The 24952-nt window shown below is 42.2% G+C and overlaps 1 protein-coding gene across 1 annotated transcript in view; it reads right to left on the minus strand.

Moving 5' to 3' along the window:
- Positions 1-20805, minus strand: part of AR (androgen receptor) — a 163571-nt gene extending 142766 nt beyond the window's left edge. The window contains exon 1 of the mRNA XM_012643906.1: positions 19292-20805. Coding sequence (XP_012499360.1) covers positions 19292-20805 — 1514 coding nt within the window. The remainder of the gene's footprint in view (positions 1-19291) is intronic.
- Between the last annotated feature and the right edge of the window lie 4147 nt (positions 20806-24952).

The following is a 24952-nucleotide window of genomic DNA, read 5'->3' on the forward strand; positions in this document are numbered from 1 at the left end:
CTTTTAGCTTACCTGATTCCTTTTAGGTCCTGAGCATGGCTGCTTGAACAAATCAGTGTTACCACTGATAAAAGATCTTAATACTAACCTTTTAAAGTCAACCAAAAAGCATCCTTTGTGGACCCATCTTGATGCCTCTGCCCAGAAATGGTTTCAACAAAGTGAGGGGCTGTGAAGGTTTTGATGGCAGGGAGATGGCACAGTGAAAGTGGAGTGGGAAGCTGGAGCGGGCATGGGAGACAGACTGAGGAGCTAGAGATGGGAAAAGTAGATGAAGGAACTCACCAGTGGGAAAACAAAGAGGAGAGCAGTTGTCTCGAAACATCAAGGAGCTTGGAGTTTGTGGAACAGGGTTCAAAGACGCCAGGCCCAACGAGAACCTCTGGGTTTTGTCAACTTTCAGGACTACAGATTTGCAGGATGAAAACAAGGGGGATAACTGGTTCTAAAGAAACCCCAATGTGTACCTACAATGAACACTTGCTAACTGCTAATTTCTCCACTAATAAATTCAGAAGTACAGTTGAGAATCAAGTAGAAAGAAATCTATATCACCTTACACCAACTGCCATATGCCATAGTAACAATGCATGTGACAAGAAGCTGAAAAGGAAGGAGGGAAATGAGCACATCAACCTGACACTTCCATGCTACTCTCAGCTACCAACAGCAGGGACATACAATTCCAGACAGCAGACTCATTGGTACAAGTGCTCCCTCTCTCTCTCACTCTTACTCTTTCATAAACTGAGGAGTCCAAAGGTGCTATAATAAGCAGCTTTAATAGATGCTCTCTAGAGTCGGGGTTAGAAATGGGTCACCTTGTCTCTCCCCATGGGAGAAAGCCAAACAGATTTCACCTCTCAACTTACTCCTCCATAGACTGGGGTATAGTCCTTGCCTCTTGTGATCTGCCAGCCTGCTCTTAAATGACTCAGCAGATCTTTAAATATACCCAGGCAAGGAGCTGCTCTGAGAGACAGCTTGCCGTTTAAAAAAAAAAAAAAAGTGTTTTACTCTGTTTGGGGTGTTGAGAGGCCATCGGGAAGGCCCTTTATTAACATGAGGTTCCCAAGCAAATTCAGCACTGCTGTGAAACTCTCTCTCTATGCTAAGAGGCTTGTTTTTGTTCTGCTGTCTGCCATTTGCCAGCTGTGTGGATCACGAGAATGAGACGAGGGGATGGTTCCAGGCCATGGAAGGAGTCAAGAGAATTCCTGCCCAGTGATTCTCTGGGAGAAGGGGACCAATGTGTGCAATGGAGTGACTGGTTTAAATTTAGGGTCCCCAAAATCACCAATGACCCAGACTTTGTATTGAGTCATTACATTCCCTATGGAGGACTATGAGCTGTGGCTGAGAAGAGGGGTCTTCTCACTCTCCCTCTCTCCTCAGACCACCTCAGTCTTGCACTCTGAAGTGAACACCAACTAGTAAAAGATTTCAGCTGGGCTGAGGGAAGTAACTTAATAACTTATATTACTAAAGGAAATCACGCTCCCCATTATCTGCAATGACCTCACACTTACATTCCAGCCAAAGCATTTTGGAGACTCAGAGCTTTGTGGAAGGGAGGGTTAACGCAGCAGTAGCCTGGGGAAAAGCCCATGTACTTCAGCCACAGTCTAGCATTTTCCCAAGCTCTGCTTGTCAGGTCTAATAATAATAAGTACCATTTATCACACTTTTACTATGGACCAGGCACTTGGCTAGATGTGTTTGTATTCATTATCTGACTTACCTTCACAAAAGCTCAATGAGAGAAGTATTAGTATCTTCATTTTAGAAAGGAGGAACTGAAACTCAGAGAGGTGAAGTGGCCCAGAACTCACAGCTAGTAAGAGTCAGGGCCAGGATTTAAATCGAAATCTGTCAGATACCAAAGCCTATGCCTCAATGTCAGTGAACACATTATACTTCAGCCCTTGACCCCAGCTTCTTCCTCAAAGGCCCTTCAGCCTCTCTGTTACTTATTAAAAATCCCTAACTATGCAAGGTATGCCTAAGATCATCCAAAGAGGCATTTTCAAGTCATTTATAGACTTTTAAATTGTTAGAAAGTGACTGTGGAAATCATTTATTCTGAGTCCAAACCTCTGCCCTATACATGGTTCCAATAGACAGACAGATATACTGTGGTGAATAAGAAGAAGGGAACTAATATTTCGGTACTTACTAAGTGTCATGCCTTTTATCTTAGTTGTTGTATTCAGGTCTCACAATAATTCTGTTACGAAAGTGTTCTACAGATGAAGAAGACTTGAGGTTCACAGAGGTTAAGTTACTCACCCGAGGTCATACAGCTGGTAAACAGCTGTGCCAGAACTGAAAGCCAGGTCTGATCTGATTATGGGGCTGCTTGTGCATTTCTTTAGCTCCTCCTATGTGAGGAGTGAAAGCCCTTGGGTAAGGAAGGCTCTCAAGATTTGCCTAGTTCCCTGATCTGACTGGGATGGCAAACTCAAATTCCTGGAAGAGTCAAGTGGGTAAGTTAAATGAATAAAACAGGTTGCTGGTGCCTGGGCAAAAAGGAAAGCGCATGCCCCATCTAGAGGAGCAGCTGCTTTTCACCTCCAGTTGGTCATTGCCATGCAGGAATGAAGACTCAGTATTGCCATATGTTCATTCCCAAAGGTGGAAATCTGAATTTTAAAGTGAAATGTTAGCAAGTAATTCAATAAACACACACACACACATATCCACACACACCCCATATAGGCCAAACTAAACTCATATGGCCCACATTGATAATTTCTGATGTGGGTTGAAACTATTCTGAGAAAAATTTTTCTTTTACTTAACTGTCATCTGTCCTCATTGGTTTCACCCTTTGGGGTACTACAGAAAAACATTTAACTTCTTAATTTCATGACAATCCTCCAGATATATTGAGGTAATAGTTATGGCCATGTTCCCTTCCTCTCCAATCATATCTAACCTAGCATCTCAGCAACTCCACACTTTACCAAAAAAGATGCTCCATGAATACTGGGATTGAACACCACTCTGCAAACATGGTCTGACCAGAATTTAACAGACCAAGACAATCACCTCCTTTATTCTGAATCCCATACAATAGTTCCTTGGTATCTGCAGAGGCTTGGTTCTGGCCCTCCCCACCCCCCACAAATACCAACATCTAAGGATGCTCAAGTCCCTTATATAAAACTTATATAAAATGGCATTGTATTTGCATTTAACCTATTGCATATCTTCCTATATACTTTAAATTATCTCTAGATTACTTATAATATCTAACACAAAATAAATGCTATGTAAATAGCTATTATACACTATTATTTTTTATTCATATTATTTTTGTGGTTGTACTATTATTATTATCGTTTTGTTTTTCAAATATTTTCCATCTTTGTCTGCTTGAATCCACCGATGTGGAACCCAAGGATATGGAGGGCCGACTGTATTTTTGTTAATGGAATTTATGATCCATCAGTTGTTTTTGGCAGTCACTTAATACTACTGACTCAGAATCATTTAATAAAGAGATACTTATGGAGTACTTAGCATGTACCACACCTTAAGCTATGTGCTTTGGAGATCTTATATCCAAAGAAACAATCTTTGCAGGAATATCAAAGAAACAATCCTTACCCTTAAAAGAGAAGGATGTTGGGAATGGTATTTAAAAGGACATATCAGACCTGCACACAAATAATTATAATTTAAGGGACTAAGTACCATATTAATGGAGAAGGAAGAAGGGGGTAAATCTAAAAGATATTACGCACAGACTCTTGACTTGTGTCTAACATCCATCATCTCATCTGATCCTCTACTCCCCAAATCTTATAAGCTAGAGATTTCTAGCTCTGGTTTCCAGATGGGGAAACTGAAGCCAATATTCTCTCAACCACATAATGTCACAGAGGTCACTTCTTCTTGGGTTGAGGGGATGAGAAAACTCATTTTGTAGGAGGCTGTATTTGAGCTAAGCTTAGAAGAATGGATAGTACTGAAACTGGGATAGCTTTCAAGGCCAAAGGGATAATAAAAAAATAACATGTTCGAAGAACGAAGAGTGAGGATGGTTTAAAGTGACAGTATCTAGACCCATTTGGCTGTATTTTAAGACTTCTGTAAGGAAATTGTAGCAATGCAGGCTGGAAAAATAAACCAGATCATAAAGAGACTTGAACACCAGACTTAAAGATTTTGAACTTTAACATATAAGCAAATGGGGGGGAGCTGAAATTTTAATCATGCTGTACATAAATACCCAGCAAGGCTTCCTCTGTGCTAAGCACTGAGAGCAGGGAGAAAAATCAGACAGGACTTCCACCCTCAAGGAGCTTATAGACTAATGGATGTTTAAAGCAGGATAACGACAAAATTGGAGCTAAACTTTGGGAAGATCTAGTGCATGAATACCATAGGAATTAGAGAATAGCAGAGAGAGCCAGAGAGAGGGGACATGAGCTCACTGCACTAATACAGGCAAGAGGTGATGAGGATCTGAACTTGGGTAGAGGGAATGACTAAGAAGGTGTTGGAAAACACACATCCCTTCACCACTCTAATTCCCAAAGCCTTCAGCTTGGCTTTTCCCAGACACTGTGAGGTCATCTCTGATGGGGAACTTTGAACCTGGAAGGGTAGAGAAGAGTCCACCCTGTTGAATTCCACATATCACCTGGCATGTTTTGAGTCAATCCAGCACCTCAGCAAAGCCCAGCAAATGTTCAAAGCAAACAACATACCATCTGAAAATATGAACATGTTTAAGATTTTTGGTCTACTATTAGATAGTTGGTGACTGAACTATCTCAGTCTAATTTGGTCTTTTTTATTTAAAAGGCTGGTCAAACAAATTTATCAGATGAACAATTGGAAACTCCCACAGACTACACACTTGATAATCTTGGTTTTTAAACAAAGATGAAAGAGAAGGAGGGGTGGGCAGTGTAAACAGACCCAAAACATGTTTTGGAATCCCTTCTACAATCAAACATCAAACATCAAGTGTTTCTACCTTAACTCCCAGCTCTTGGTTTATGCAATCTCCTTATCTAATTAGAGACTGGACAATGCTTCAGAGAGGTGGCCCAACATGACAAGTTTGGAAAAATACTTTCTCTAATGCGCTACCAATTTTCAAAAGAAATGCTTAAGAAATTATCATTTATGTGAGTGTCAAGATTGCACCTTGAAAACTTGGAGAGAGACAGACTCATGCAGTAGCCTGCTTTCATGTCCACAGTAACAAAAAGGTTATCTGACAACCACATTCATGACTTCCTATGGGATCCTGCACAACCCATTTGGGCCTAAAGGGATGGAGGTAGCATTGAGTCAGTACTGGGAAGTTCCTCTTCTTAGTGTAAATCCCATATGCTTGCATTTTTTCCTGATATGTTGTTCCTTTTGACCAATTTCTGCAAGGAGATCGACTCTGCTCATTCTCCCAGTTCTCTGTCCAATCTTGCTGATGGAGATAGATAATTTTTTAAAAGGTGAGAGGTGGGCAATACTGAAGAAGGAATGGAAGGAGACAAGTCAGTGTGAGAAGGGAGCCAGAATGATAGTGTGGAAAGAAGTTTGGCAGTCTGGAGTCACAAGTTCAAGCTCTGGTTCTGCTAACTTACTCACCATGTGACCTTTGGCCAGTATCTTTTCTTCTGCAAGCCCTTAAAAGAAACTGGTGTATATTAAGGATATGCTCAGTGTTCAAAGTTCAGGCACAATGTTTTTGCATTTTAAAAAGTTTCCATATTATGAGTAACACCTTTTTCCCTAAATGTAGTAGGAAAGAACATAAGTTATGGAGCTGGACTGCCTGGATCCTAATACAGGCTCTTTCACTTACTTGTTTTATAACCATGGGCATGTTACTCAATTGCTACATGATAGCAGTTCCTACCTCATGGAGGTATTTGGAGGATTAAATGAATTAATACACTTAAAGCACATAAACAGTTCCTGACTCCAAAAGTTGGCTATTTTCTTTTTCTTACTTGGTACCTCTCCCATTTAAGCAGTCATTGAACTGCTCAGGTTTGTAGCAGGCTTTGAGATTTTCAACCTTAGGATCTCTAGGCCCTTTTCCAGAATTCCTATAGTCCTGCTATCCAATCTCTATCATAATTTATCAACTTCTTCTCACCACCTTTTTCCATCCCTCCACGCCTATTTTAACCTATAGGCCATTCAGCTATTTGGTGGGATCAGTGGACTATAACAGGGGCAGGGCATAATGAAGTCACTTCAGGCCCCAGTCTTTTGGGATAGTAAAGGTGAATAGCTGGGTAATATGAGAAACTGCTGGTATTGCACGGTACTTAGAACTTTGTGGTTAGGAGCCAGACATTCTGGGGGTGCACACAAGTTCTGCTACTTCCTAGCCATGTGACCTTTGGGCAAGTTACTTAACCTCCATGGGCCTACTTCCTAAGGTTGATGTGGGAATTAAATGAATTAATTCTTATAAGTAGTCAAAGTTTAGCACACAGAAAACAGTAAGTGCCAACACATTATTATTATTATTATCATAATTCTTTGTTCTGAGTGTGGAATCACTTTTCCAATGTAGACTTTTGCAAGGAAGCAACATACAGCTAACCTTCTGAACAGGCTCCGACTAGGCTTAGGCACTAGCTTGCTATGTGACCTTGGCCAAATACCTTTCCATCTCTGTACTTCAGGCGCCTCACCCATAAAATGAGCTAGCTGAACAGGATAGTCTCCCAGTTTTATGAGCTCTAATATCCTAGGATTTTAGACCATTTCTGTTCAGGTTTCCTATATATTCCACCTTTGATCAAAGCTCAGTAACCTTTAAAAGTCCACTTACTGAGTTTTTCTGCGATAAATTATTTTTGTGTGTGGTTCAGTAAAAACATAATAAAAATATTTCAGTTTGACTGGGGGTTGCAGCCAATTTGTGTGATTTTTCAGTTTTTGATTTACTGTTTAGTTTAATTACCTGGTTTAAGGTTTGGACAAGAAGGAAAGTCCCACTCTCTCCCCTAAATGAGGCCTCATAGTAACACTGAGAAAAGAACCACTGAGTTGGAACCCAAGAGAACTGAGTTTGTGCCCTAGTTCTACTGCCAGCTCGTTTCACCGTGGACAAGTCCCTACCCTTCTCTAGGCCTCTATAAAGTAAAAAGGGAGAGGGGAAGAAAGCACTGGCAGTCTAGATGATCTCTAAGGTCCCTCTTAATCTCCTTGGAGAACAGGAAAGCTAAGGGCAATGCATGAAAACTAACTGAGAAGAAGCCATCATGATGTTCACTGGATAACTCAAACTTTATACATCCAGAATCCCACAATGGCTCAAGAGAGAAAACAAAGCAACAAAAAGCAACTCAACAGTTTGATGAACAATTTACCCCATTTATCAGTTCTTTCAATAAATGTGAATGGCTTGAACTCACCTCTCAAGAGACACAGGCTGGCTGAATGGATAAAAAAATACAAGCCAGGTATCTGCTGTCTTCAGGAAACGCATCTAACCTGCAAGGATGCATTTAGACTCAAGGTGAAGGGGTGGAAAACAATATTTCAAGCAAGTGGAAGCCAAAAGAAGGCTGGTGTAGCAGTTTTGATCTCAGAAAACTTAGTTTTTAAATCAACAAAAGTAATGAAAGACAAAGAGGGCCACCATATAATGGTGAAGGGTACAGTTCAACAAGAAGACATAACATTTCTAAATATGTATGCACCCAATCTAGGTGCACCCAGATTCATAAATCAAACTTTACTTAACCGAAATAATTTGATGAACAGCAACACCATTATAGTCGGAGACTTCAACACCCCACTGATAGCACAGGACAGATCCTCCAAACAGAAAATTAACAAAGAAATTATGGACTTAAACAGAACCCCAGAACAAATGGGCCTGACTGACATTTACGGGACATTCTACCCAAAAACCACAGAATATACGTTCTTCTCAGCAGCTCGTGGGACATTCTCTAAGATAGACCATATTCTAGGACACAAAGAATGCCTCAAAAAATTTAAAAAAATAGAAATCATACCATGCATCTTCTCAGATCACAGTGCAATAAAAACAGAAATCAACCCCAGTAGAAACTCTCATCTCTATACAAAGTCATGGAAATTAAACAACTCCCTGCTGAACGATTCCTTCATAAATGATGAAATAAAAATGGAAATCAAAAGTTTCTTTGAACTAAATGACAAAGGTGACACAAGTTACCAAAATCTGTGGGACACAGCCAAAGCAGTCCTGAGAGGAAAGTTTATCTCCATAAACGCTTATATCCAAAAGTCAAAAAGATCACAAACAGACAACCTAATGAATCGACTCAAAGAACTGGAAAAAGAAGAACAGACCAACCCCAAACCCAGCAGAAGAAGGGAAATTATTAAGATCAAATCAGAGCTTAATGAAATTGGCAACAGGGAAACTATACAAAAGATTAATAAAAAAAAAAGTTGGTTCTTTGAAAAAGTAAACAAAATTGACACACCCCTGGCTAAACTCACGAAAAACAGAAAAGAAAAAACTCTAATAAGCTCCATCAGGAACGAAAAAGGAGAAATTACAACTGATACCACAGAAATACAAAATATCATCTATGAATACAATAAAAACATCTATGCACGTAAACTTGAAAATGTGGAGGAAATGGAAAAATTCTTAGAAACACACAGCCTCCCTAGGCTCAATCAGGAAGAAACAGAATTCCCGAACAGACCAATATCAAGTACTGAAATTGAAACAGCAATAAAAAACATTCCAAAAAAGAAAAGTCCCGGACCAGACGGTTTCACACCCGAATTTTACCACACCTACAAAGAAGAACTGGTGCCTATCCTGCAGAAATTATTCCACAACATCAAGAAGGATGGACTCCTCCCCAACACGTTTTATGAAGCCAAAATCAAACTCTTGATTCCTACCCTGCTCCAGGCACCTGCTCTACATACAATCTTCACCGTCTTAGTAAACAGCAATCTCATTTTTCCAGTTGCTCAGACCAAAAATTTGGCAATCATCCTGGTCTCCTCTCTATTTTATCACAACGAATATCCAATCTGTCAGTAAATGCTGTTGCTGTACTATCAAAACACATCCAGAATCTAGCCACTTCCTATCTTCTCTTGCCAGTACCACCTTAGTCTGAGCCAGCATCACCTCTCACCTGGATCCCTGCAGTAGCCCCACCTCCCTGCTTCCCCCTTGTTCCCGCAGTTTCTTCTCCACACAGACAGTAAGTAAATATACAAATGTATAATATATCAGAGAGTGACAGATGTTATGATGAAGAGGGATCCTGCTGAAATGTAAGTCAGATTGTGTTACTCCGCTCAAAACTTTCCAATACTCTCCATCTCAAAGTAAAAACCAAAGTCCTAAGGAAGGCCTGTGATGCCCCACATTAACTCTGATCTCACTCCTATCGCTCTCTACTTACTTAAACCAGCCATATGGGTCTCCTTGTGTCCTCCACCAAGTGTGCCCCTGCCTCAGGCTCTTTGTGCCTGTGGTTTCCTGTGCCTGGAATATTCTACCCCAGATATCCATATGGCTCACTTCTTCATTTCCTTCAGGTCACTTCTCAAATGTCACCTTCTCAGTAAGGCTTTCCCTGACCAACACATATAAAATATTCCCTTCCACCTTCAACTTCTATCCGTCGTAGTCTGCTAAGCTATTGTCCACAATACTTTTTACCCTCTGATATATTCTACATGTCTCTTCTCACTAAACTGTCAGCTCCAAGGAGGGATTTTTGTCTGCCTTGTACATTGCTACATCATCTGTGGCTAGTACAGTATAGTAGGTGCTCAATAAGTACTTGTAGAATAAATGCAGTCTGTAAAATAGAATGGCAACGTTATTGACACCCACATCTCCCACACAACCCAATCCATCAGTCTGGTGGGTGGATAAGAGACCTAGGAGTCTTAAGAGCTTCACCAATTTCTATTATTAATACCAGTGTCGTTCTTTTGCCTCTCTGACTCTCATTTTTCCTATCTATGAGGTAAAAAAGAGCTGTGGGATAAAAGCAGGAACACATGATTTGGAGAAGAAAGAGTGGGACTGAAATCCTAGCTCTATCACTATGACACTGTTTGACTGCAGACATGTTACCTAACCTCTCTGAGTATAATGTTTATAATGGCTATAATATTATAATAGTACAAACAGTATCATAATACTCTAAACATTTTCTGCTTGTACAGGGTAGAAATGAGAATGAAATGCAATAATGGCATATGAAATAGTTGATAAACTGTACAGTGCTACTGGAATATATCCAATGTCACTGTTCCCTGTTCCACATGCAAAAAAAAGGTATCAAGGAGTCAAAATATTTGGCACTAAAAACGTTTGGCACTTCGGGAAAGAACATCCCAGATGAAACATTAAGTACTACGGTAGCTTATTTACTGTCTGGTGCTAGGCAGTTCTGGCTCAAGTAATCCTGTGATAGGGCCTTGGCTGTGTGTTGAAACCACCAAAGGAGGCTGATCACTGTTAGGGAAATCCTGCCACGGGACACTTGTGGTCCCCCAAGCGGCCAGATAGTGGGAGTACACTTCCACAAGCAAGGAACCTACTTAACCTGAAAAGAACAGAGCCCATGATTAGGAGGGCCATTTCAGAAAGCTAAATCGTTTAATTCAACAAAGCCCTTATAAGAATGTCATTTGTCCCCTTACTCCCTGAATTGTTTGATTTGTGCTTATCACTTTTCTCCATTAATCAACACTCTGAAACCCCATTTATGTAGAACCTCAAAGCAAGCTACTAGGATTGATAGAAACTTTGAGAACAGAAAAATAATTCTTGATCTGATTACCACACTGGGCATCTTCATTTGCTCTTACGCCAAACTAAGACCCATTAATCGCCCTCAATTTTATAATAATTCAATACTCACATTACTGCAGACTCATCAAGTCAAAGACATCAAAAACATGATCCCAACAAGTGCAATGATATAGCCAAAGAAACCAAGGAAGGAACTAGTAACTAACTTGAATGGGGTGGCATTATTGAATAATCAGAAATAGATATCAACTCTTTGCTCCGGTTCACTCTTTATTGTCTTTCCAGAGGTATCACCTCCTATTGTTTGAAATATCCATCAGGATCTGTAATTGACTGCTTGAGTTCAGTCATGCTCCCACCTACTTCATGAAGGATTAGAGGCAGCCACAGGTAATACTGCTGGCCATGTCAGCCTATATTGATCCATTTCCTTTTGGAATGCATACATTTAAAAAATTCATACCATGCAATCCAGCATGTTGTCATACTGGCATCATGGCATTGTGGTGTGGTGCTGCCTTTATGGGTTTTTAAAAAAGTGGCTATAAGCTCCTTGAAAGAAGAAGATTCTCTCTGAATTATGTCCCCTTTCCCCTGATCTCTTCCTTGTACATGCTGGCCGCATAGCAGGTGCTTAATGAGAAGTGGTTCATGTATAGATTCTTTCTGAAAAATCACTTTATTAGGGTAATCTCTAAAGCCAGCTATTAGGTTACAATAGGACCTTTTGCCAGGTGGCCTGTAGTTCACTTACCATTATCCAGACACACAACTGTAGCTGATTAACTATGACCCTTAGTGTAGAGGGGTAATGAAGCCAAAGTTCAGTGTCTGTATAGGTGAATTTTATCTTTGCTTCATGGTTATGGAGGACATCCCTAAAAAGAAGCTTAAATTATATGAGAGTAAATGGACCATTTCCCCATCTAGAAATACACCCCAGAAGGAGCATTGTTGGCATTTACTTTACCCAAAGGACAACATATAAAAACATAAAATTATGACTTCAGCTGCTTATGCAAACCAAAACATAAGCCAAATATAGCTAGTGATTTCTGTAGCCTAGTTTATATTTGTTACCTATTCATGTTAGTTTTCTATATAGAAATGATTATTATTCCTTAGCCCCTTGCTAATAGCTCCCAAATCGAAATTCTAAAAAAAAAAAAAAAAAAAAAAAAAAGATTATTAACTGCATAAAACTTATTAGGCCTCTTTCCTGCTATTTTTTAAAGAGATGAAAATTTATAAATATTCTCCTCTTCATCCAGGAAGGAAATGGCATTAGTAGTTCCAATTCACAGCTGAGTAAAACTGACAACAGTGTCACTATGCAGCATTAATACAGGATGAAATGAAGTGTGTTTTCACTTTCAGGGGAGCAGCAGAAACCCTCTGTCCCTTAAGTCCCAGAGATATTCAAAACTCAGGTACTTTCAACAAGGTTGCAGGATGCAAGATCAATATACAAAAATCAATTATATTTCCATATACTAGCAATGAACAATCTGAAAAGAAAATCAAGAAAATCCCATTTATAATAGTATCAAAAAATAAAATACTTAGGAATAAATTTATGCTCTGAAAACTACAAAACATTGTTGAAAAAAGTAAAGGTGACCAAAATAAATAAAAAGACATCCTATGTTCATGGATCAGAAGGCTTAACACTGTTAAGATGGCAATACTCCCCAAATTGGTCTACAGATTCAACAGTCCCTACCAGAATCCCAGCTGACATGTTTGTAGAAATTGACAAGCTCATCCCAATTCATATGAAAATTCAAGGGACTCAACAGTAGCCAAAGCAATCTTGAAAAAGAATTCACTCTTCTTCATTTAAAAGCTTATTAAAAACCTATAATAATCAAGACAGTATGGTCCTGGAATAAGGACAGACATATAGATCAATGGAATATAGTTGAGAGTCCAGAAATAAGCCCTCACATTTATGGTCAACTGATTTTACACAAAGGGGGAAGAGACAGTTAAATGGGTAAAAATTCAACAAATGATGCCATGATGACTGGATAGCTACATGCAAAAGAATGAAGCTGGGCTCCTACCTCACATCATATATAAACATTATGTTAAAATTGATCAAAGACCTAAACATAAACAGCTAAAACTATTACAGTCTTAGAAGGAAACACAGGTGTGATGCTTTGTGACCCTTAATTAGGCAAATCCTTCTTAGATATGACACCAAAATCATAATCCAAAAAAAGAAAAAAAATAGATAAATTGGACTTCATCAAACTTATAAACTTTTGTGCTTCAATGGATACCATCAAGAAAGTGAAAAAAAGTAAAAGAAACCCCACAGAATGTGAAAAAACATTCACAAATCACAATCTGTTGAATATTTGTAAAAGGCTTGTATCCAGAACATATAAAGAAGTTTTAAAACTCAATAATAAAAATGACAAATAACCCAACCTAAACATGAGCAAAGGATCTGAATGGCTCTTTTTCAAAAAAAAAAAAAAAAAAAAAAAGAAAGAAAAAGATATACAAACAGCCAATAAACACACGAAAAGATGCTCAACATTACTAGTCATTAGGGAAATGCAAATCAAAATCACAATGAGATATCACATCATACCCACTAGGATAGCTATAATCTAAAAGACAGACAATAACAAGTGTTGTCAAGGATGTGGAAGAGATGGAACCCTCATACATCACTAGTGGGATTATAAAACAATGTAGCCAATTTTCAAAACTGTTTGGAAGTTCCTCAAAAGCTTAAACACAGAGGTACCATATAATCCAGAAATTTCACTCCTAGGTACACAGTCGAAAGAACTGAAAATATATGTCCACAAAAAAACTTGTACATGAATGTTCATAACAGTATTAGTCATAATAGCCAAAAGGTGGAGAAAACCCAACCCTAATGTCCACAAACTCATAAATGGATAGATAGAATGTGTTATATCCATATAATAGAACATTTTAAGCTATAAAAAATAATGAAGTATTGATATGTGCTTTAACATGGATGCACCTTGAAAACATTATTTTATGTGAAAGACGCTAGTCACAAAAGACTACATATTGCATGATTCCATTTATAAAAAAGTATTAGAATAAGCAAATCATAGAGACAGAAAGTATATTAGTGGTTGCTCAGGATTGGGGGAGTACTGGGGAATGACTGCTAAGGGTTGCAGAGTTTCTTTTGGGGGTGATTAAAATGTTCTAAAATTGATTGTGGTAATGGTCGCACAACTCTAAATATACTGAAAACCATTGGACTATACACTTTAAATGGTTGAATTATATGGATTGTGAATTATGTCTCAATAAAGCTGTTATTAAAAAAACAAAACTTAGGTATTAAGTAATCTAAATTGACAGGATTCTCAAGTGACCAGCGCTTTAATGCTATAAATTTATTTAGATATACCACCCTCCACCCTGATGTGGCCCGCAGGTTGCCAGCTGGAATCTGTGTGAGAGAGAAGGGGTGGCACCTCTCAGGAGTGTGAAAATAATAATTCATGGACTATCATCTCTACGTAGCAGCCACTGAGAGTAGCCCTTACCGAGCAACAATCTAAAGCATTATCTGTCAGATGAGAAGCTTCACGAAGAAAAAGCTAGGAGTACTGATCTAGAGAGGTTTCCCCACATGGTAAACAAAATATAAAATGCAACTATTTCCGCTCCCTCAACTAGCAAAGGGGTGATCACTAAACACCCTCCTGGTCTACTCAAACTTACATAAGTGCAGTGAACAAACTGAAAAAGCTGGATCTTTTTTTTTGTGAAAAAAGTTCTATGTAAATATGGATTTCATAATTCTCTTCCATACGATGAAGGGCAACCAATGCTGGTAACCGCACAGAACTTCACAAGCAATTTATAAAAAAAGTCAGCTCTGTGTTTAAACCGAGGATAACTTACTCTGAATTTAACATTCCAGAACTTGATAAAAAGCTGTCAGGGGAAATCTGAGGTAGAATACTCTCTTCAATATTCTTCTTTCTTTTCAAATGATTAATTTTCACGTAACCTGAACAGATTAGCTGCACTGGACACTTCCAGCGAGCACCCTCATATGCAGATTAGTTACTGCTTGTGATAGTGCTGCTGAGGTCGGACCCAGACAGAGGTGTCTGGGAAGGGAGAGGGTCCAGGTACTCTCAGTTTCTGAGAGAAGGTTGCTAACATGGCCAGTAGACGGAAAGAGTCAGAGATAAAGACAGAGACAGAGCCAGCAGCCGGCAAAATACTTTATTAAATTGCCAAGACCTCAAGCCACCTTGTTTAGCTCCCTCAGCAACTGTTGAATCAGGCTTCTAATCTCAAGGTTAAAAAGCTTGGCTATTCATTTTGCAATCCCCTCATGTCATCTAGTCTTAAGAGAGAGGTGCTGGTGTTGATCTGATCTGTTATTCTCCAGATATTTGTTCAAAGAAATTCTTTAAGAGCATGCCACAGGTGTAATGAGAAAAATATCCTGAAAAGTGGAAAGAAGAGTCTATATTTCAATGTCAAAAGCATGAAAGGAGTGAACTAAAAGAAAATCAGGGACAGGCAGCACTTGAGGAAGCTGCAGACAAAGAGAAAATGGTGGAGGTTCGGGGTGGGGAGAGATTTCCTTTTCCCTCTCCAACCGACCTCACAAAACTTGATTTTTCTGTTTGCTTTTTATTTTTCAGAATCATGATTTCAGGTCTGGCTATAAAATAAGGCCCTTGCTTTGCCGCACCCAGCCCACACTCTGCTCCCTGCTTGTGCGGGTTTTTAAATGAAACTGGTGTTCTTGATATCACCATTAAAAAAGTAATAAAATTGTCCATGTCCCTAACTCAAACTCACATAATCCCACCAAGAACAGCCACAGTACATGTATGAATCAAGAGACCAAGGAATTATTTGTTTTAAATGCTATATGTGTACACCAGATGAGAAAATTATTATAGAGAGGAAAAACACTTAACAAAGAAAATTAAATGTGCCAGCAAATCCAACACATTATTTCAGAGTTAACAGCTCAAAGAATGAAAGTCTGATGATGTAATATTAACAGTGGCAAGAAAGCACCCCAAAGTGATTCTGCACTGGAAGGTTGCAAACTTCTACAAAAATCTCTCTCACCGATGTTAATCTTTGGCTGGGCTGAGCTGTAGACAAGCCAGAGGGCTACATCCTGCGGATATTTCCAAATGGGGTGCCATTCAGTGTGGCTATTTTGTCCTCAGGTTCTGATTATTGGGATCCAGACAGACCTCACCAGCTATTTGCTGACCACAGAGATAGGATGCTTCGTCCCAGTATACCAACCCTCAAAGCCTATGGACAGAATCAGTCTGTCTTGGTCCTAAAGCAAAATTCTGCTTTACAAGACAAACTGCTTCTTATAAGATAGTCATAAAAGTTGTTTGATAACTGAGGAGCAGAGAGGAGATGGAAAGAGGAATTAATAAAATTACTGCCTTTGAAAAAACTAATAGAGAAAGACAGGACTTGCCAATTTCAAAGCACTACTAAAATACTACCTATTATGGAGACCAGAACAAACTACCATGAGAAAAATTAAAATGTTGTTTTTGCATCTGGGTAATTTCTCTAAACCCCAACTCTAATTCCTGTATGCCCCTCCCCCAAGGACCCAGTCCCCAAGTATAAATGTTTGCCATATTATTGTGCTGCCTGCTGGAAAATAAGGGGCCCTACTTCTGTCAAGTGGTCCAGTGGTCAATTAACAAAGCTTTCTTGTTTGATCTTGGAGAGAAGACAGCTTCATAAAATATCATCGAGGTTGCACACAAGCCCCAAAATCACTTTCTATTTTTCCTTCTGTTCAAACCACATACCAAATTAAGAAAAATAAAAAAAAAACTGACCACCTTTGGCCTCTCTCCTTTTCTCAGAAGAAACACTGTAAATGTATAAGAATGTAGAGTTAATACAGACATTACTGATGTTAACGAAATTCCCTCCACACAACTAACTAATGTGCATAAACTCAAACACAACAGGAAAAGGGAGGACCCCAACAGGTTATAGGAAGCGTCTAGAATTTTGAGATTTTTAACTCAAAGTTGGCACATAATGCATGCAATACAGAGAGGGTAGAAGCTCTGGGTTTGAAAACCCCTTGCCTTTCACCAAATTGTGCCCCTACAGAGTAAGGGAAAAAAAGAGAAAGTAAGAAAATATATCAACTTTTAGATTGGGATTGGTTGCAGTCTAATGAAATTGATTCATTTTCAATAAACTGACTCAGGGATTTTATATATCCTAGAAAGGGAAAGTCTTTGTCAACCCAAGAGACAGGAACACTTGTTTTCCCTTTCACTAGACTCCTCATAACCAGTGCAGCAATCATAAACCAGGGAAGATTAAATAGTCTTGGACTTTCTCAGGGTACTGCTAATTCTCACTAGTTGATATTAATTTAAGCCCAGTGTCAAGGAGGCATCAAAGTATGGTAGTCTGCCTACTAGAGAAGTTGTTGTTTTTTTTTTTTTTTTCCATTAAGACCCGGGATAAAATCACCAAGCTCGCTGCCTACCTGATGGGAAGAACCTTTTGCTCTCTATAGCCACTCCCTGAGAATTTTAGTTTTGTCTTCAAAGACATATCCCTTAATAAATATGCAGAACCATTAGCTTATTCCTTGTTAGGTAAGTTGGGGGTGGGGGGAGGCATGCCAAAGATGGAAAGTTCCAGTGACTGGGACTGGGTTTGCCACCATGGTAGGTCAAAAAGTGCCTTAGACATCCCCTTAACCAGAAAAGTTTACAGAAGAAGAAGGGCTTCACTATCTAGTGACAGCCCTAGAAAAAAGTTAACCCTACCAAGTAAATCTGTTCTCATAAAATGAAGACATTTTATCCTATGGTATAAGCCCAGTACAAAAATAAACACTCTAAATTAAGTGGAAAACACTTTGATGATATCAAATGAACCCTTTGAAAATCCTGTAAGCTAAACATTAAAAACCTAATACGATGTAAAGCCTAGTAAGAAGCTGTTTCTTCAACAGCCCAGAAAAATGATATTTTATGAAATCCTATCTTCCTCTTTCTTTCTTTACTAATATTATGCTATCGACTTTCCAAGAATGAAAGCATCAGCGAAAGAAGGCAAACTGTTGGGTTTAAGTCACCGAACAAAGATGTTAAGGCTAACAAAGAAATTTTGGAAATGTCACAGATAAAAGAAAATAGCTACAGAAACACAGAAAACACAAGTACACAGGGACACCAGGCCCCGACTGACCTGAGGAATTAATTCCCCAAATCAAGTCATCCCCCTTCACCAGATAAACCAATATCTGAATTTTCTGGGGGAAAAAATCTTCAACATGGTCTCCAAGACGCTGAACAACCGTAGTGAGGAAGAATTTTTAATAAGCAAGATAAAATTGTCTACCATTTTTCTCATGTCTTAATTAAAATTCTGGGGTAAGATTATGGCTCATAGGTCACTAACAGTTCTTACTCAATTTGTTAGAGCTAACAGCGCATGTTTTAAAATGCAAACATGTCCTTAAAATGAGGAAATATAATGAAGAACCCCACTCATCCCTCCCCAGGGCAGATTTCAGAGCACACTGGAATAGAAGGAAACACTTTACAAAAAAAATTTTTTCCCAACTCTTTAGTTAAGTTAGACTGAAGCCTGATTAAATTGTTCATTAAAAGAACATTCTTCCCTTTATAGATCTGATGTAAACCTGAAACAGGGGGCTGTGGATCTGTTATAACCCACAGAGAAAATAAACACTTTACAAGGGAAAACGGACCCAAACAACTACTTTTAACGTAGTCAACCAACGCTGAGAAACCTGTGAGGGCAAATCCTGCCCAGTCTTTACCAAAAAAGTTGACCCTCTGCGTACTCTAAAGGTCCCTGGTTGGGTTCTCTCTGCCAACCTCCAACTCTGGAGCAAGTCCCCAGTTGCTTTCAGGGAAGGAAATTCACCCCTTCACACAGGGGCCCTCAGGACCCAGAGACCACTTTCTTTCCCTAAACCGGAATTTCATTCTATTCGTTTGGAGGAGGGGGTTGAGAAAGGCTTGGGCCAGTCTTTTTACCTTTAATCTGCCGAAACCCGACACAGGCTGGCAGGCAAATTCTAACAGATTGGAAGTGGAGAAACTGACCAAATTTCTGATCCAGGTTCTCCGACGTTGAGGAGGGGAGGAAAAAGGCTTAAGGGCTTTATTTTTCAAGGTGGCCCATGCAATCGGATTTAAGTTTGGAACCTGTGGGACCTGGAGTCCCAGGAGGTAGTGAGGATTTGGAGCGGCTGGGGAAGTTGCTGAGGAATCTGTAGGGGCACACATCAGCACCCAGGGCGTGCAGCAGAGATTCCCGGCGCTCAAGTTGAATCTTTGGTAAGCCAGGAGTCCCTGGGAGAGCTTCAGATTTAGAGTAGTAGCCCCTCCAATGGAACCCTGCTGAGCTATCCCCAGGGTCTCTGAGGGTTCGCTCCGGGAAGAGTGACTGTACGCCCTGGGCCAAAAGGTGACATTTCTGGGAGGAAAAACTTACCGCATGTCCCCGTAAGGTCCAGAGTAGCTCTCCATCCAAGGGCCCATCTCACTTTTGACACAGCTGGGGCTGGGATAGGGCACTCTGCTCACCACGCCGCCCGGGTACCACACATCGGGTGCAGGGAAGTCGCCTTCCTGGCCCGCCAGCCCCTGAGGTGGCCGAGAGTAGCCATAGGGGGTTATGGCCCCAGCCTCGTCTGCGCCGCCGCCGGCCCCACCACACGGCCCATACAACTGGCCTTCGTCGGCTGTGAAGAGAGTGTGCCAGGAAGACGCGGCCGCGGCCGAGGGCGAGCCGGAGCCGGGTCCCGTTGCACCGCCGCCGTGCAGGCTCGCCAGGTCTCCAAAGCGGCACTGCGCTGCCGCGGCCGCCCAGGAGCTGCTGTAGTCCAGAGGGTTCTCCAGCTTGATACGAGCGTGGGGATGGGGAGGAAGCGGAGGGGGCGGCGGCCCGGCCAGGGCCAGAGGAAAGTTGTAGTAGTCACGACTCTGGTACGATGCGGCCTCCTCCAGTGCTCCGGACTTGTAGAGAGATAGAGTGGAGGGCAGCTCAAGTGTCCCGGAGCTCCCTGCTTCGCTGCTGCCAGAGCAGCCCAGGGTCTCGCCTTCTAGACCTTTGGTGTAACTTCCCTTGAAAGGGGTATACTCAGCAGGCTCTTCAGTGCCCTTGTCTGCACTGTCATCCAGCAAGGAACCTTTGCATTCGCCCAGTGGGGCACAGGGAATAGGACGCACAGCGGGTGGACCTCCCAAGAGCGGGGCGTACATGCAATCCCCCCGAAGCTGTTCTCCAGGACTCAGATGCTCCAACGCCTCCACACCCAAGCCCATGGACACCGACACTGCCTTACACAACTCCTTGGCGCTGTCAGATATGGTCGAAGTGCCCCCTAGGTAACTGTCCTTGGAGGAAGTGGGAGCCCCAGCGGTCTCCCTGGCTCTCCCGCTGCTGCGGCCTTCGCATACTGCCTCCTGCTGCTGTCGCTGAAGTAGTTGCATGGTGCCGGCCTCGCTCAGGATGTCTTTAAGGTCGGCTGAGCAGCTGCTTAAGCCCGGGAAAGTGGGGCCCAGCAGGGACAACGTGGATGGGGCAGCTGAGTCATCCTCGTCCGGAGGTGCTGGCGGCTGCTGCGGCAGCCCCTTGCTGGCCGCCGCCGCGGCTCCAGGCTCTGGGACGCAGCCGCTCTCAGGGTGGCACTCCGGGGCTGTCTGCTGTTGTGAAGGCTGCTGTTCCTCGTCCAGGGCCAGGTAGCCTGTGGGGCCTCTGCTCTGGGCTTGGGGAGAGCCATCCTCACCCTGCTGTTGCTGCTGCCGCTGCTGCTGCGGGGGGCTGGTTTCCTGCTGCTGCTGCAAACGAGCGCCAGGAGGTGCCGCGCTCGCGGCCTCAGGGTGCCTGGGGCCCGGGTTCTGGATCACTTCGCGCACGCTTTGGAACAGATTCTGGAAAGCTCCTCGATAGGTCTTGGACGGCGGCCGGGGGTAGACCCTCCCCAGCCCTAACTGCACCTCCATCCTTGAGCCTGGCTGAATCTTCCACCTAATTCCGTACCCTGCCTCCCCTTCTCTTGTTCAGAAGAGTTCAACAGGCAGTGATGATGCGGTAGTCGGTGCAGCTAGCTGCCCACCTGCGGGAAGCTCCAGGGAAGGAAACTTGCAGGAACAACCACGCAAAAAGCGCTCTGATAGCCTCAAAGTCTCGTGCAGAGCAAGACACACGGTGGACAGGATCTGCCCTGCTAGGCTCACAGTCTGTTCCTGAATACTTGAAGGGTAGATTCAAAAGATGCTCAAATCTTGAAAGAAAAATCAAAATCCTCTGCCCCCCAAATTCGGTGTCTACTGAAACAGGTGCAAATAAGAACTGAGTTGTTTTTTTGTGGTTTGTTTTGGTTTTGGCTACTGAAGCCCTGACTGCCGTTTCATCTTTTGATCTCTGGCTCCACACTAGGGGTTGGGGGTAGGCAGAAGGAGGCGGAGAGGGAGCAGGGGGAACCACGGGGCCGTCCCCACGTGCAGCCTAACCAGCCAGGTCGTGGCTGCAGTGCTGAAGCCGCTCCCCAGTTGCTCGGCTCCCAGGAACCTTCTTTGCAACGTGCAGCTAGCTCGCAGCCAAAAGGAGTTACCTCTCTAAAAACTCCGGCTGGCAGCGCTGGGCCGACGTGGGGTGCGGGGAGAGTGTTGTGGGGGTGCTGGCGGAGAGTAGCGGGCAGAGGCAGCTGCCGGAGAGGAGACCCAGAGGCGGGGGGGAGGGGCGGGGGGGCCCAGGGTGGTGGGGAGGAGGACAAAGGCAGCCGTCAGTCCTACCCGGCACTTTCCTCGCTTCCTCTGAGTCTCTAGCAGCTTTTAAAAACTTCACCGAAGAGGGAAGGGCAGCTCCGGGGCGGTGGCTTCGAAGCGGCCGCGCTGCAAGAGGCGTTGGCTGTCGCCAGAGCCCGGCTGGGGCTGGCTTGGTGCGTCCCTTCTGCTCCTGCACGGCACTGGAGCCGCTAGCTCGGTCGTTTTCCCTCCGTCGCCTCCTCAGCCTCCAGGCTTGCTCCGGACCCTCCCGCTCTCCCGGCAAGCTGGCTTCCCGGGATCTCCAAGGGGGCGCCGGGAGGTGGAGAGCAAATGCAACAGTTTGCGAGTCGGGTCCCGCCCCCGCCGGGCCGGCCTCCTTGCCTTCCCACCTCCTTTCTCCCTCCCCTCCCTTTCCTTTTCTCTCCTCCCCTCACCGCTGCGCTAACGCCTAGTGGCTTTGGAGAAACAAGTGCTGGCGCAGCGTGGGTGCCGGCAAGAGAAGGCTCCCTCTAGCCCTGGAGGACCCCTGCTCCCTGAATATCTATCTCCTGTTGCTTTCCTAAACCACTGTTTAGGCCCCACAGCTGAAGCTTAACCTGGAGCTTTATTTTGAGGCTAGGGCTACCGGATCTCCCGGAGGACGGCACTCACCAAATTTGGTTCCGAAGCCCAATCTAAAAAACAGATGGTGTGTTGTTGGGGGGCGGGGGAAGGAGGAGAGGGGGTGTTAGGAGTACTTGCTCCTAAAGGCTGCCAGGGGTTCTTTTCAGGACCGATAAGGACATGCAGACGGGAGAGTTTCCTACAAACTGAAGAGCAAGCCATGGCCAAGCTTGCTGAAACCTTTGAAATTCTTCCATAGGGTTAGGTAGGGCCTGGTGGCACAGTGCCATTTGCTCTGGGAACCCTTGGCCCCAGGAACCAGAGATCATTTCTACACTCTTCTCAGCCTTTCTTCCTGTCTGGAATTGCCTCTAACCACACATTTCTCACCTATCAGATGTGCAAAACAAAAATCACCCACACAAGCAGGCAAACACACAAACACCAGAAATGCTTGCCATGCACACATAGGCCATAGATTTTGTTCAGAGTTTTGCAAACATTCGCTTTGTATACAGGCCCTTGGTTTTCCAAGTTGCCTTTGCATATTTTAAACTTTCCAACTGGAACTATCCAAGGATAGAACCTATATAGGGCTTTTTTTCTGCTCTTGATGGACAGTCAAGAGTGGAGGGTGATGTGGGTTACTACAACTGCTCCTTTGTGGAGGGTGTCCCATAGCCACTGTGTAAAGAGCAGAGACAGGTGGGAATGGAAAGGTAGAGGAAATGGAAACAGAGGGCCCTGGGCCTAGCTTTTAAGTTCCTTAGATGTTTGGATCTGGGCAGGGTCTCTGTCCCAGAAAGTATATGGAGATCTTAGTCCAGGCCTCTTCTACTTTTTATAGTTTTCTACAGAGAAAAGAGGGATTGTCGTTTTATCTTGTGCACAACCAAACATCAGGGGAATTTACTTACCTAGGCCAAAGGAAGTAACTCAAATCTAAAGGCAGGGAAGAGTGGGCATGATCAGCTCTATTTTACAGATGAACAAGCTGAAGAATGGACATAATTTGTTCTACGTTCCACATTAGTGGAACCTAAATTAGTCTTCCATCCCACTGCTATTTTAGCTAGACTCATCAATCTCGTGGGAACTTGGGAAATGACTATAAATGAACCTTCCAGAACATAAAGGCCTGAGGACCCTTTCACCTGAGGAGGTGAAAAATTATCCCCTGAGATTTTTAATGGCTGCATCCCTACTTGGACATAACCCAACCAAACCCCCTTTGTTGGCGAGGAATCTCACAAAACACTCCTTATAGTCAAGAAGCACTCTTATTCATAGAGATGTCAAACTGTAGCACGGCTAATTCTCAATAGCCTAAGGTAATGGGAAACAGGAATATGTAATCAAAATACTTAAATACTTTGAAAACCTTATGTGAATGTCATTACAACCTCCAATACCACCAAAGCTTTAACTAGCATTGCTCAAAAGGAATGGAGTTCAATGGCAGGATGGTAGAATAGAATGAACATAGGTCTCAGTGCCAGAATTATGTGTCTACAGTCTGACAATGAAGGGGGTACAAGTAACAGTGAATGAACAATGGGTAGGAGTGAGGAAGGGAATTAGAAGCAAAGAGGCCTGAAAGAAATTAAGGTGAGAAATAATGCTCTGAAGTTACCCTTTAAATAGATGACAGCCTGACAACCTAACAAATCCAGGTCAGAAGGATTCCAAAGCTCATGTTGCTTCCACAGCACCAGAATTGTCTTCACAGTTTCCTCATCAGAATACTGTGGCCAATAATACCCTCAGAAGGGTGATATAGCAATTAAAATGAATCATGTATATAGAACAAATCTGTAAACAGGAAAGCATTCTACAAATCTGAAGAATCACTTTGTTATTTTTTATTTTTAAAGATAATTCTGTCAACAATGATATCATTATCAGGAAATGTGAACTACCGTGAGCATAGTAGGAGCATATACTTTATTGGAAGTTGAAACTCTGATTCCCCATCTCAAATCTTATTTTTCTCTCATTTCTTTTTAAGAAAATTAAGAGACAACTGTTGAAGAATATTATGTAAATTCAATGTTTGTATCAGCTTTCTTCTTCTTCTTCTTCCCCCTTCTCTTCTTCTTCTTTACAATTTTTATCCATCAATAGAACCAGTGATGTTTCTGCTATGGGTTTCCTTTGCAACTTCAAGGGGGCTTTGTTAATGGAATCTTCCCTAGCTCCTCACCCTGGAAAGCCAGGATGAACTGATCTTTGGAAAATGGTGTCAAGTCCTTTGGATTTTATTTCCTAAATGTCTCACAAGTCTGCCCACTTCTCTTCTTCTCCGCTGCTGCCAACCTAGTTCAAGGCACCATCCTTTCCCACCTGGTCTCCCTCCTGCTCTTACTTTCCTAGAGTCAGTTCTGCATTGTGCAGCCAGAAGGATTATTAAAAAGAGCCTTATTAAAGTATAATTGGCATACACAATAAACTGCATATATTTAAAGGGGTACAAATTGATAATTATTGACATATACATATACTCATGAAGCCATCATCCCAAAAGTTTCTTTTGTGCCACTTTGTACTTCTCTCTACCTCTCCCACACTCCCCCTCTAGATACCAATGATCTGCTTTCTGTCAGTATAGATTGGTTTTCATTTTCCAGAATTTTATATTAATGGAATCATATAGTATATACTCATTTTCTTGGTCTTGCATCTTTCACTGAGCATAATGCCCTTGATATCCATGTAAGCTGTTATGTGTATCTCTAGTTCATTCTTCTTTATTACTAAGCGGTATTCTATTCCATTGCTG

This window comes from Propithecus coquereli, unplaced genomic scaffold (assembly GCF_000956105.1).
Source record: "Propithecus coquereli isolate 6110/MARCELLA unplaced genomic scaffold, Pcoq_1.0 Scaffold101, whole genome shotgun sequence".
Lineage (NCBI taxonomy): Eukaryota > Metazoa > Chordata > Mammalia > Primates > Indriidae > Propithecus > Propithecus coquereli.